Source organism: Ascaphus truei, chromosome 4, assembly GCF_040206685.1.
Source record: "Ascaphus truei isolate aAscTru1 chromosome 4, aAscTru1.hap1, whole genome shotgun sequence".
Taxonomy (NCBI): domain Eukaryota; kingdom Metazoa; phylum Chordata; class Amphibia; order Anura; family Ascaphidae; genus Ascaphus; species Ascaphus truei.
The window spans coordinates 120,676,007-120,688,751 of record NC_134486.1 but is presented as its reverse complement, the minus strand read 5'-3'; the positions used below and the strand labels follow the sequence as shown (position 1 = coordinate 120,688,751).

At 38.6% G+C, this 12,745-nt stretch overlaps 1 protein-coding gene across 17 annotated transcripts in view; it reads right to left on the bottom strand.

The window, feature by feature from the left end:
• Positions 1-12,745, bottom strand: part of SYNE1 (spectrin repeat containing nuclear envelope protein 1) — a 603,546-nt gene that overhangs the window by 37,511 nt on the left and 553,290 nt on the right. For all 17 annotated transcript variants that reach the window (XM_075596504.1, XM_075596505.1, XM_075596506.1 and 14 more), the window contains 5 exons: positions 12,048-12,235; positions 9,011-9,161; positions 5,178-5,360; positions 4,883-5,020; positions 1,550-1,741 (listed from right to left, as the gene is read on the bottom strand). In XM_075596504.1, the coding sequence (XP_075452619.1) occupies positions 1,550-1,741; positions 4,883-5,020; positions 5,178-5,360; positions 9,011-9,161; positions 12,048-12,235 (852 nt within the window). The remainder of the gene's footprint in view (positions 1-1,549; positions 1,742-4,882; positions 5,021-5,177; positions 5,361-9,010; positions 9,162-12,047; positions 12,236-12,745) is intronic.

Sequence of the window (12,745 nt, the reverse complement as noted above, 5' to 3'; positions counted from 1 at the left end):
TATTTTTTTTAAACTAAATTCTCCTTTCTGGCAACGTGGGGCAAAACCAGAGCAGAACAATTGAACCACATGTATCAAAGGAACAACTCCAAATGCTTTGAATGGGATTTATTTCGTTTGATAAATACGGTGATGTATTGATGTACAGTTTTGCAGCCAGGAGACATGAGTAAATAGAGCCCTGAGCTTCCATTGTTTTATCAAAGTGTAGCACCACTACAGTATGTACAGATGTAGCTAGACTTACTGTGCGAGGTGCCACTGCTGAGACCGCCATCGTCCGCGATCCCCTGATCAGGGCCCAGATTGATTAACGCTGCAGGGGGTCCGATCCGGAAGCATAGACCTCCCCCATAGTGTGGTCGTGGCAGACACTGTCCCCAGCGCCACGGATCTTTGCTTGTTTGTCTGCTCTGGGGACAGTAAGTCTTGCTACATCTGTACCCCTTTCTTGTAGTGGCTGTTTAATATTTAATACATGTTTTTGCACAGTAGGGTCTAATACACACATTTCTCCCTAAGACAAGGTTACTACCAGCTCAAATATGGCTCTTTAAATGTCAATCAGCAGGGATTCAAATCAGCACTGGATAATTTCATAACAAGAAGCATCAGGATTATGCACTCAGAAAGTCAGGTTGTAATAAAACAAATACACCATATTGATTGCTATTAATGCCACCACTGCCTGTATCATTTATAACATATTTTGAGGAGCTGAAGCCTCTTGTTTCCTAAAACACTGGGGATAACACCGTAACCTGGCATATTTCATTTGTGCTCCTATCTGTTTTGGGCTTAAACACGTTAAATATGCAATGGCACGAAATAAAGGGTGAAAAATTACGAGTGCTAACAGGTGTAGCAACGGTTATTGTGCCTGTTGGCGAGTCATGGTGGGATATGTTGTAATATTCTACATCATCAATGCCAATAAATCCTATTGAAACTCTGTGATATTTTGCGATATAACGCGATATAGTGCATCATTAGTAGGTAATATACAGCTTGCCACATATCCTTTAAAGTAGAAAAATCTAAAAAAAAATTCTTCATTCACTTCCGTTTATTGTATGTAGGAGACACTTGGTTTCCAACCTTCATTCTCACTCTTTACAGGCACTTCCTCACAAGTGACGCCAGTGATTTTTTATTAGACGGGAAGTTCAGCTTTCATTGATTCTATTCTGCCATGTTGTCCTATCACAGGCAGAAGAGATTTTTATGGACAAGAAGTAAAAGGCGACAGACTGTGCTCATTTGCATGTCATTACCCAGAATCCTTGGCTGAAGTGGAAGCATTGTATGCTAAGAGATAATGGGGAGAGGCAGGGTTGCAGACTTGTCTGGGACATGTGAATGTGCTCACAAGTGATATTTTTATTTGCTATAAAGGTACATGGAAGTTAATTCACAGGTACAGTATGTGGAGGGATGCCCTGTCAGAAGTCCAGGAAAAACATGTTTTCATAAATAGCAGAGGAGATTGCACCTTTAAATCTCCAGGCGGTAGCTCTAAAAATGTGAAATAAGTAAATGTATCACATACTGGAAGGCGGATGAGCTTCTTGTAGTAACGTTCCACACGTCCAAAGACCTCCAGACAGTATCGCCGAAGCTCATCCAGCTCTTCTTCAATGACGGCTGCATCCAGAGATTCACTCTTTTCTATTAGTTGCTCTCCCTGGGCAATAATGTGATCGATCTTATTGTTGTTTAAGGAAATCTCCTGCTGGAAGGCCTGTGGAAGGAAAACAAAATGGTTCATGTAATAAGGAACGAACCTGTACTTGCTCATGGTATTAACAAACATACATTCCCAGCAAGCTCAGAACCCTAACACCCACCACTTCATAAATATATATATTTATGCCAAAAGGAATGCTACTGAGCGTGGCTAAATGTATACAACAAATATAATTTAGAAAGATTTTTCATTTTGCTGTAAGGACAAGACCCACTGCGGTTATTCTCTCTCCTACAGAGGTAAAGAGAAGGTTCACAGTTTAGTGTTAGGACCTGCAAATTTGGTTATGCCTTGACGTTGGCTTGAGGGCTTATAACGCCTTGGCCGAGGGTTTAACTAAATGGCCCTTATTCATGAGAATATTATTATTGAAGTATTTAACTAAATACTAATTACTATATATTTTGTCAAATTGGATGTAGCATTGGGCTTTTCTGTCTTTTCTTGCTCATGATATCCCGATAGGGTCAAAACCTCACATCAACTGTCATTCAAGTGGTTAAGGAAAAGATCACTGTAAGTGCATCCAAATTTGTACCTACTGTGACATTTTTAACTAGGAGTATATGTATCAAGGTGGTGCAGTTCTGGAGCAAAAACTTTTCTCCACATGTATTAAAGAAAAAAAATCTGCTGATATGCATTGGATTTTTTCCTTTGATACATACAGTATGGTGCAGTTTCTTGCCTTAGAATTGTACCACTTTGATTCTATTTATCAAGCTCCTGAAAGACATGCCTTCATGCACACATTCCGATTCATATTTAACCACACCTTAAATAAATATATTTATTAAGCAATGCTACTACTAAGACACATTCCAGTGTCAGACGGTGTCATGTGATAGCACTGCTTAGTTAATATGGGCTTGAGTATTTTATTCTGCATGAGCCAATACATGTAACAAACTTCTATATTTGCAAAAAAGTGATCAAGAGATGATCACCAAAAAGATACCCGCTTTGTTGCACTCAGCCTAATTGCCTGTGTTTCTTATAGCTCAACAGTAGGTGTCCCAGACTTGCATTTGTATTGCAAACACCAAGGAGGTAAGTACAAAAGAAAAAATAATAAAGTTTTATTAAACTCATCTATCGAAAAAAAATACATATACACTCTAATAAAATGTTAAAACCAATGCCTCTATTGTCTACACAGTAACTACCAAATGTTGCATATAAATCAAATAGCACTTGTGCCAAATAATCATTAATATCAAGTTTCCTCCGTGAGATAGTATATATGCAAAGGTTTGGGAGGTGAAAACACCCTAATCATGGGTTATAGCATAAAAGTATATATCTCAGTAGTTTATTTTATTTTTTCACCATTCATATAGCCTAGGATTAATTCCAAATGACCCTTTGATTATCCTGTTGATAGTGAGAACTAAATAATGTAATTCTTAGTAGGGCCGTATTGACCTTAGGGGCGGCCCGTCTATCTAGCTTCCAATCCTACACTACAACATAAATGCTGCTATACACACATATATACATGTGAGAATATGTGGCCTTGCCAACGAGACATAACCATTTTAATTTGGTGTATAATGCCTGACTAACACCCTCCCACATATGACTCTATTCTGGTACAAGAAAGCTAACACTCATGTGGGATCAAAAAAATGACTACTGAGATATATACTTTTATGCTACAACCCATGATTAGGGTGTTTTCACCTTCCAAACCTTTGCATATATACTATCTCACGGAGGAAACTTGATATTAATGATTATTTGGCACAAGTGCTATTTGATTTATATGCAACATTTGGTAGTTACTGTGTAGACAATAGAGGCATTGGTTTTAACATTTTATTAGAGTGTATATGTATTTTTTTTTTGATAGATGAGTTTAATAAAACTTTATTATTTTTTCTTTTGTACTTACCTCCTTGGTGTTTGCAATACAAATGCAAGTCTGGGACACCTACTGTTGAGCTATAAGAAACACAGGCAACTAGGCTGAGTGCAACAAAGCGGGTATCTTTTTGGTGATCATCTCTTGATCACTTTTTTGCAAATATATTTGGTCTCCCCCCTGCACCGCCATTTCTTTTATACGTTGATGAATATTAAGGTAGAGCAGGGATGACCCTTCTCCTACTCTGAACAAACTTCTATACCAAGACTCTTATTTGATAAAGACAATGATCAAACTTCAGATATATAGCTCTATTTAACCCCTCACCAAATGTTTCACTATTATCAATAACTGCAATGTCATTTGTAAGCTTGATACAGATCCTGTAAATATAACCAATTCCCACTCCTCTCATTTCACCTTCTACCACGACAAAATAATTTCCAAATAATATTTGTATATTTTATGTGTGCACAGAAGTACAAGTACACAGATTCCCAACAAGCTCTGAGAAACCCAACCATTACCACATAATATATATGCATATAAGTGTCAAAAGGAGTGCTAGTGGGCGTGGCTAAATGTATACAACAAAAACAAACAAAGATGCCCAAAGCTACTTCCAATGTGACAAAAATATACAGTGCAATACCTGTATATCTCTTGTAAAAGGGTCATTTAGTTTAACCCTTTGGCCAAAGCGTCTTAAGCCTGCTGCCACTTACAAGGCATGACCGTTAGCAGGTCCTAACACTCACCAGGATTTTATAAATGCAAAAATGTATTGAAGCCAAATAAAGTGTCCAATGTTTTGGCTGTCACAGCAGCCTTTGTCAAAAAGTGGCATCTTTGACAAAGGCTGCTATGCAAGCCGAAACATTGGACACGTTATTTGGCTTCAATAAATTATGGCATTTATAAAACCAAGAACCTCTACTCTTCCGTTTTTGTGTATCCTGTACTTGGATTGCAGCGGGCTTTCCCTCATTGAGTTATAGAGCACCGGTATCAGTATCTTATATTTATTTTGCTTATTTGTGTGCAGTATTACATGGCATTATAATTAGGCCATGTGCTCTTCCTTCTAAACTGCATACCACAAATACCTAATTACATGTAATTATAACCAAAAAGCCTCTACAAAAGAAATATTTACATTTTCCTGCATTAAGACATTGTAGCATTCCCTCAAAACGGAAATATTTGCTAAAATCAAGATATACAACATCTTAAACCCCTCTTTTTCTTAGTTAGATTGCTTTAATTACCTTAAGCTGTTTTATTTTTGCTTGTACATCACATTCAGAGAAATGTTCAATATTTGTAAGCTGCAGGTCCATCTCTGTGAGCCATACCAAGATGCTATCTCGAGCAGTCTCAAATTCTTCGCGCTGGCCAATAAAATGCTGAAAAGTATAGAAAAAAACAAGAAACCATTGAAAACACAGCAGTGGTTTCCAAACACTGGTCTTTTGGTTAGAACTGATCTGTGCCAGACTCAGAGAGCCATGCATTGATCCAGTTACATGGCAAATAGGATGGTGTGAATTATTAGAAACAAACCTTCAGCCTCCGCAGAATAGAAGTGACTCGCCTCTGCAAATTGTCCCACCGTTGGTTCCCTTCATGGACCATCTGCTTTAGCTTACAAGCAGAGTCAGTGCGGTTCTCCCGAGCCAAACGACGATACTGTTTGTTAATAAGCTCCAGCTGAGTTAAGCTTTCGTGAACTTGTCTTTGGAAAGCCTAGAATCATACAGTATATGTTGAGTCAATGAGAACTGCACACTACATGTAATAACTATTACAAAGGATAAGACCAACTGAACAAAACAAAACGTTAAATATTAGACGAAAATGCCTTACTATGTTGTACCATTAAATGTGAAATATTAACTTTTTATTAGGAAATTACAAAGTTTCCACAGCTTAGAGGGATGTTTCCTGACCTGTGAAACATGTTCTCGGTTATAATAAATTAAATTACAGTGAGGGTGATATCAATATCTAATGCCTATCACATCTTTTAAGCATTTCACCTTTATCAAAGGCACCAAAACATAAAGCTTTACTTTCAATTTGAGTTCTGCTTTCATTAAAGGGTTAACAAAAAAAGGAAACAATGCTGTCTGTATGTGACATAAAAAGCCAACATCTATTCGTTAGGTGATTGGTGTTTACGTAGAAAGACACCAGTCCTATGTTATTTGTTCCATACCAGTGGTAAAATAGAAAAGAGGCAGTACTGGTCAAGTGTCAAAATGGCGGTTGTATCAATACGTCACACCCATGGTTTGTCACGTATGCATGAGTGACTGACTGGAGGAGTAGTTATACAGAGCAATAAGGAGTCCGGGAGAAATTACATCTAAACAAGTTCTGCGTCCGAGGGCACTAAACTTTCTCACTTTTTCCAGTGTCACATAATCTGCCCCCCAAAAAGTAATTAACAAGTTTTTTACCCTTGACTCGGTCACTAGTACAATAGACAAATCTTGAACATACATTTAGACACACATAAAGAACTTAAGTTAAAGAACTTAAGCTCCATAATTTTTTAGGAATATAACATTTTAAAGTAGGTTAAAGAACGCGGATCCACAGAAAGTATAAATGAAGTGGTTTTTTTTTTTATTTTTTTTTTTTTAAATATAGCAGGGGCCTGATACATAATACTTGGCACTGTATTATAGGATCATCTTGCATAAAATAGGCAAAATAAAAAAAGGAACAGAAGGAATTGGGCAGCATACATATTAATGTTTACTTCACAATTTCTGCAGTGCTGTAGCTCCCACGTTTACTACAGTCATACAACTGATTTTTGTCTGTTTAAATAGGTTATTTACACTGATTACGCTGTTGCTATTTTGGTTCAAAACTAAAGCAACATTTTAAACAATGGCTACAATTGTTCTTTGCTCTGTCCAACCCAAAGTCTACAGATGGCTCTGTCGTACACAAGTGGCAACAAATAGAATGTTACAAAAGCCACACAATCTACTCAGCAACTATGAGCTTATCTGTTGAGCATGTGATACAGTCTTTACACATTTCTAAAAATTATGTAGAAATACATAATATTACATATATGCAGCATCTTTTTAGAGGAAAAGCTTCCTAAAATTGCAGTATGGATGTGTAAGGCATTGGCCGTTGATATGTAAGAACCTGGTTGCAGATTGAGTGGCAGATTCTTGAGACCTCAGATAAGTCACTGTTATCCTTTGTCTCATGAGCTCACACATTAGGCCTGGAACATAGAGGGTTCAGCCGCGCTCCTGCTCTGCCTCGCCTGCTGAAAATTGAGCTTTTTCCTGTCCTTGCAGGCGAGGCAGTGAGCGCACTCTGGAGGCAGGGTGGAGGCGGAGCGGAGGCGTGTCAGGAGGCGGAGCGGGAGGCGGGGCTAGTCCCTCGCTCCCATTGGATGTGAGCGGTCACGTGACCGCTCACATTGCTTCCCCGAGCGGCAAATTTGAAACTTGCCTGTCTCGGCAAAGTTTCTGAGCCTCCGCACGCATCAGCACGCATGCGGAGGGGGAAACTAGAGCCGCGCTGATGACAGATGCAGGGGGTTAGTGCATCTGCTCAGTGCGGCTCAGCCCGCCTCAGCGAGCTTGGACTTACTATGTCCCAGGCCTTAGATTGCAAGCTTTTCAGGTGATGTAGCAAGACTTACTGTCCCCAGCGAGGTGGACAAAGGAGCAACGGGGGCAGTTTCTGCCACGATTGAGCTGCAGGGGGTCCATGCCTCTCAATGGGACCCCCTGCAGCATTAATCCTTCTGTGCTGCGATCAAGCCTGGAAGCGGCGCTGAAGACACTTGGTCTTGCTACATCGGTATGTCTGTAAATTCGATGTTCAGTACTATGCACACTACTTTTATCATGTACTGTAATGTGCGTTATGGTTGTCCCATTTACTAACCAACATACTGTAGGACATGCGTGCAGAGAAAAAGCATTGCTACTTTAAACATGAAATAATGTATGAAACTGAGCTACTATTTTCACTGCCAACTGTTCACGGCAGAAAGGGAGATGAACAGTTGTTTAGTTAAAAGACAGCTGTGGATATTACAGACAGCTGTGGTCTATGTAATGCCTTCTACTTTACAGTGACTCATTTCACAGTGACTGATAGGAGAGAGTGACATGAATAAGACACAAATGTGCACTTGTTTTCTTATACTGCAAGGCCAATATTATTCACAGTGGGTAAAAATGATATACCGTATGATGAATTATTTGGTAAACAGCTCATTCAAGAATGGCGAAAGCAAAAGCGTTCCAACAGCCAAAAGTCAAAGATTAGCTGGATAACTGTTTTACAGTTTAAAATGCAATAAATACCATTCTTTTACAGCTGTTTATGGAAACTGGCTGAGAGTTCATGATCAGAAGGCCTATAGCACTGACACTGTGTACGTAATATGGTGTAACATTTTAGTTGTTAACCCAATAATATTCTCTCAGTCTGCCTCATTATGTTTCTACCTGTAACTGTGTTTTCTTTTTTCTGGTTGAAAACATTATGAGTGCTTTATACAGGTTTACTCCACATGCTGTGAAATAATAACACATCTACTGTATTTCAGTGCAAACAATCTGTGACTACGATCTTAACATAAGTTATCCTGTTCAGGCATTACACTGACACACCACTTGTGACTTTGCAGCACCTACCATTATGTTGCATTTATCTTCTTATATGAAAAATTAAGAGTGCAGCAACCAAGGCTGATACAGATTTACTGTGATGACAGTAAACTGTGATGGCACTACAAACAAGGTATTGAGTGCAGTACAAGGAGGGTTCTATTCTCTTCTTTGCTATTCTATTTCTACATAACGATTTATGTGCATGAAACATATTTTAGCACAAAATACTGTAAACTCCATCTTTAAATAGGTCCCGGAAAGAGAATATATCAAGTTCTAAAATAAATATTTGTCTACATACATATTTATATATTTATCCAAGTGCAGATGTAGTAGACATTATTACACCTGTTAACGTGGAATTTTGTGTTACCACAGTCACGAGTTTTTCCGGGCGATCGGCAATACAATTCAATGGACGGGCGAGTTGCCAAAGTGTGTGATTTGCATACCGCAATGCGCCATTTAGTGCTTTAACGTGCGACAACAGATGCAATAACATCTGCTACATCTGTATGTTTGTTTTACTCAGCAACTGAATGTGTTGCAAACCCCATGTCAACAAAGAAGTTAATCTAGGATTCTACTGAGAATTATGAATTGTTTAGGACAATGAGATAGAAGGTAATTTTAATGGGAAACTGGATGGGCTCAATGAGTTAGTCAGAAAAACTAAAACCAGCCTAACACCATAATGAGATCTGAAGACATAACATTTCAAATCAACAAGGTCACCTCAAATTTCTTCAGCTCCTCCTTAGCCACGGTGTAAAGAACACCAGAAGAACTAGGAAAGGCTGCTGTCCTTTCAGAAATCTTAAGCCAATCTTCAAACCGTGAAAAGTCGTCCAGGAACTTTTGCCAAAGCCTCCATGTTTCTTCAATTCTACAGGTAAAATGGAAAAGCATTGTTACCTTTGCCAAGCTACTTAGTTTGTATGAGTGGAGCACCTTACCTGACCAAGACCAAGTCTTGGTGTCTGTTACTGCATGATTTACAAGCAACAGCTGTGGCAAAAAAAAAAAGTGGAGGCTAGCCAGGTCATGACATTTATGCTTGATAAATGCTCAACACATACTGCTGGTTGAAACCAGTTGCTTCCCTGCAGAAGTCTTACACTTAGAATGGAACAAAAGAACATTATAAACATGTTAGAACTGCAGGCACATGGTCAATGAATGAGGAGGACATATGCGTGCAACACATTGTTCACCCACTGTTACTTTCAGAAAGATGCACTTTTCACACACAGAGGGCCAGCAACTAGCACAATCAGGTGAAGTCCTACATAGGACAATGTAAACTAGCAGCAAAGATAGAATTCATAGATGAAATATTAATAATTAAAAAAAAAAGGCAGATGGGTCTAAGTGTTTAAAAACTCCAATCCTCATTTATTCATTGTTTAAAAAAAAAAACATTTACTGTACATATGTTTAACATATTCTAAATTGATCAGATATTTATCATTCCTAAGACAATTACATGTCTTAAGCAGCTTTGTTAAATTATTTTAGGATGAGTAAAATGCCACACTCCAGCGATCCAACAGAAAGCTGGAAAACCATTGCGACACCGTCTTTGTTTTTTTTTTTCAGGCTAAAAATATTGTGGTTCAGCTCTAGCAAGACACAATGGCATGAAAACAAATCCATAAGTCTCAGTTTATAATGCTTAAAAACAGCTTTTAACAATAAGTATGGCGTTACAGACAGCACTCCAGATCTAAAGAGAAAAGGAAAAATAAAGTATGTAAGGTGCAAGGGAACAAAGGGAGGGACCCTGAGCCTTCCCAGTACTAATACAGGAAAAAAGGGAGGTGTATAAAAAAATGTATTGTATTGAAAATGAAACAATTTAAGAATATATATACACAGACAGATACGGCAGGAATACACATATCTAGGAAAACTGATATACAAATACATGTAAGCCTAATCGGCACATGGGGGAGGGAGGGGAATGGGACAAAGGGGAAACAACATAAGGGTGGATGGGGGTTTAGGGAAAAAAAACAAAGGGTAAACAAGAGCCAAAAAAAGGGCAAATATAGTAATTTAATGTGGTGGAAAAAGGGAGGCAACATTTCGGGGCTCAATGTCCCTTCCTCAGGCCCGTTCCCACAGCACCTCTAAAGAGGGACATGTGGTACTTCCTTTTGACCCAACCCACAAAGGTCTCCCTCTATAAAAATAGGGAAACTGCACTAGAATGATCTTAATAGATTCTATCAAGTATAGAAATCACTGTAACAGGGTAACACCCCATTCAAACCAGATAGCATGAATCTTGTACAGGAGAGATCAAAATAAGGCTTCTATGATAACAATAACCCTCTATACAGAAAGTATAGTGCTAAGTAAACAGTTAATGGGTATAGTCAGTCTAATACCACAAGTAAGCTTTGCCTCATATACTGGAAAAACACAAATGCCATACGTTACAGGAGCAGACTTGTCAGTCTTTCTTGAACAGCTGCCAGCCTGTCTACTGAAACGTTGCCCCCCTTTTTCCACCACATTAACTTCCTATATTTGCCCTTTTTTGGCTCTTGTTTACCCTTTGTTTTTCCCTCCCCCCCCCTCCTCATGTTGTTTCCCCTTTGTCCTATTCCCCTCCCCCACATGCCTGTTAGGCTTACATGTATTTGTATATCATTTTTCCTAGATATGTGTTCATGCCGTATCTGTCTGTGTATATATATTCTTAAATTGTTTCATTTTCAATACAATTCATTTTTTTTATACAACTTACTGTTGAAATGTAATTTACTACTTTTATTGAATTCTGGGAACACCTACCTTTTTCCAGCTTTTAACAATGATTTATAAATCTTTATACTTTTTCTATTTTTTTTAATGCATTAACATCAAGGCTTCCATGATAACTGTGAGGGTGAAAACACAAATGGCGAACAGAATCACCCAGGTCCCTACTGGCACGCACTCATGATGCACAAATATAATTAACAAGGATGCATATCCATTAATTTCAACCAAAATTCCCACTACCCCAATGAGGGTATATCAACAATAACAGACAGACCGTCTGTATAAAAACAGAAAATAACAAAACTTTAATGTTGACAGATAGTCACGCCGAAACAAGTGTAAATATGTACAGGTGAGTTAAAAAAGGAATAAAAATTATCCCCTGAGGGGAGGTGTATCAGGTGGAAAGTTAGTAGTGAAATCAATCGGCTTAGTAGCTGTATTGTAATAATCTTAGCCTCACTACAAATCATTCCATATATATAAGGTGGTGCGGTAATTACTAATACAGTGTATAACCCTGCTAAGGTATATACCTACAAACTGAATACACGTGGTATATCGTAAGCTGCGGCCGCAGCAGAGGTGAATATAATAAAGAGTGTGGTGTATAACAACATACACACGCTGTATGTGCAGGCAATAGATAGTAGTGCAGTGATAAACACCTATACGCCTAAGAATGCCTCTGTCAGATAATGCCCCAACACTCAACCCCAAAACTGATAATATTAGAAGGCTGCAGCTGCAACACCACAATGTCAGCAGTGTCTGGTATACGACCGTATCTCAAAGCAGAGTGAGGAAATCTCCCGCCACCACTGTCCTGAACACCGTCCCACTCGCAGGCGCCACAACCAGGGTGCAGTGACGTCATATATTGTTATAGTAGGTGTGGAGGGCGCTGCTCCAAGAAGCTTACAATCTATAAACGTATAGCCAACCTTGAATACTGTATATACACCCTATGATCAGCTGACCTAGGCGTCTGTTAACTTACTTCAGCCTTCTCTCCATAGACATTGCACAGATGGTCCTCCACCTGCGGTCTAGGCTGCGTGTAGCCTGCTGGATGGAGTCACACTCCGTATCAGTGGCACATGCATCACAGTCATGAAGAAGAACTTCGCATAGATTAAGGACCGATGCAACGCCAGTACTATGCTTCTCTATATCTCTCTGCAGCTCCTGAAATAGAAGTCACTCAGTGACTAACTGGCAACATGCAATTTCTAAATATTTAAAGATATGTTAATACACATGGAATGAGAGAAACTCTTTAAAGTTTGGACACCCTACATACACCTATAGGAACAACCTTGCCTATTTGTTATGCAGATTAAAGCATGCAGCTGTGTTAGGAGGCATTATTGCTGTAGTGCAAGAGTGTGGGCATTGAGCAATGGCCAACTTTAGTTTAATTTGTAATTTATAGTTTAACAAGTTTACAGTTAACAAATATACCAGGATCATTCAAAAAAGCTAAATTATACCTCTTTGCAATGGTCACAACATACACAGATACTATCAATCTAAAGGAAGAGTATTGTATAAAATAACATATAGTAAAAGCAAACATATTTATTTCAAGTTATAAAGGTAAATCATGAATTCCATGCTGTTTGTTGTATGGTCTGCTGGTCTTAACATGTATTTGTTTCTCCATCACACTGTAAAAATCTCCAAAATGAAGGCTGC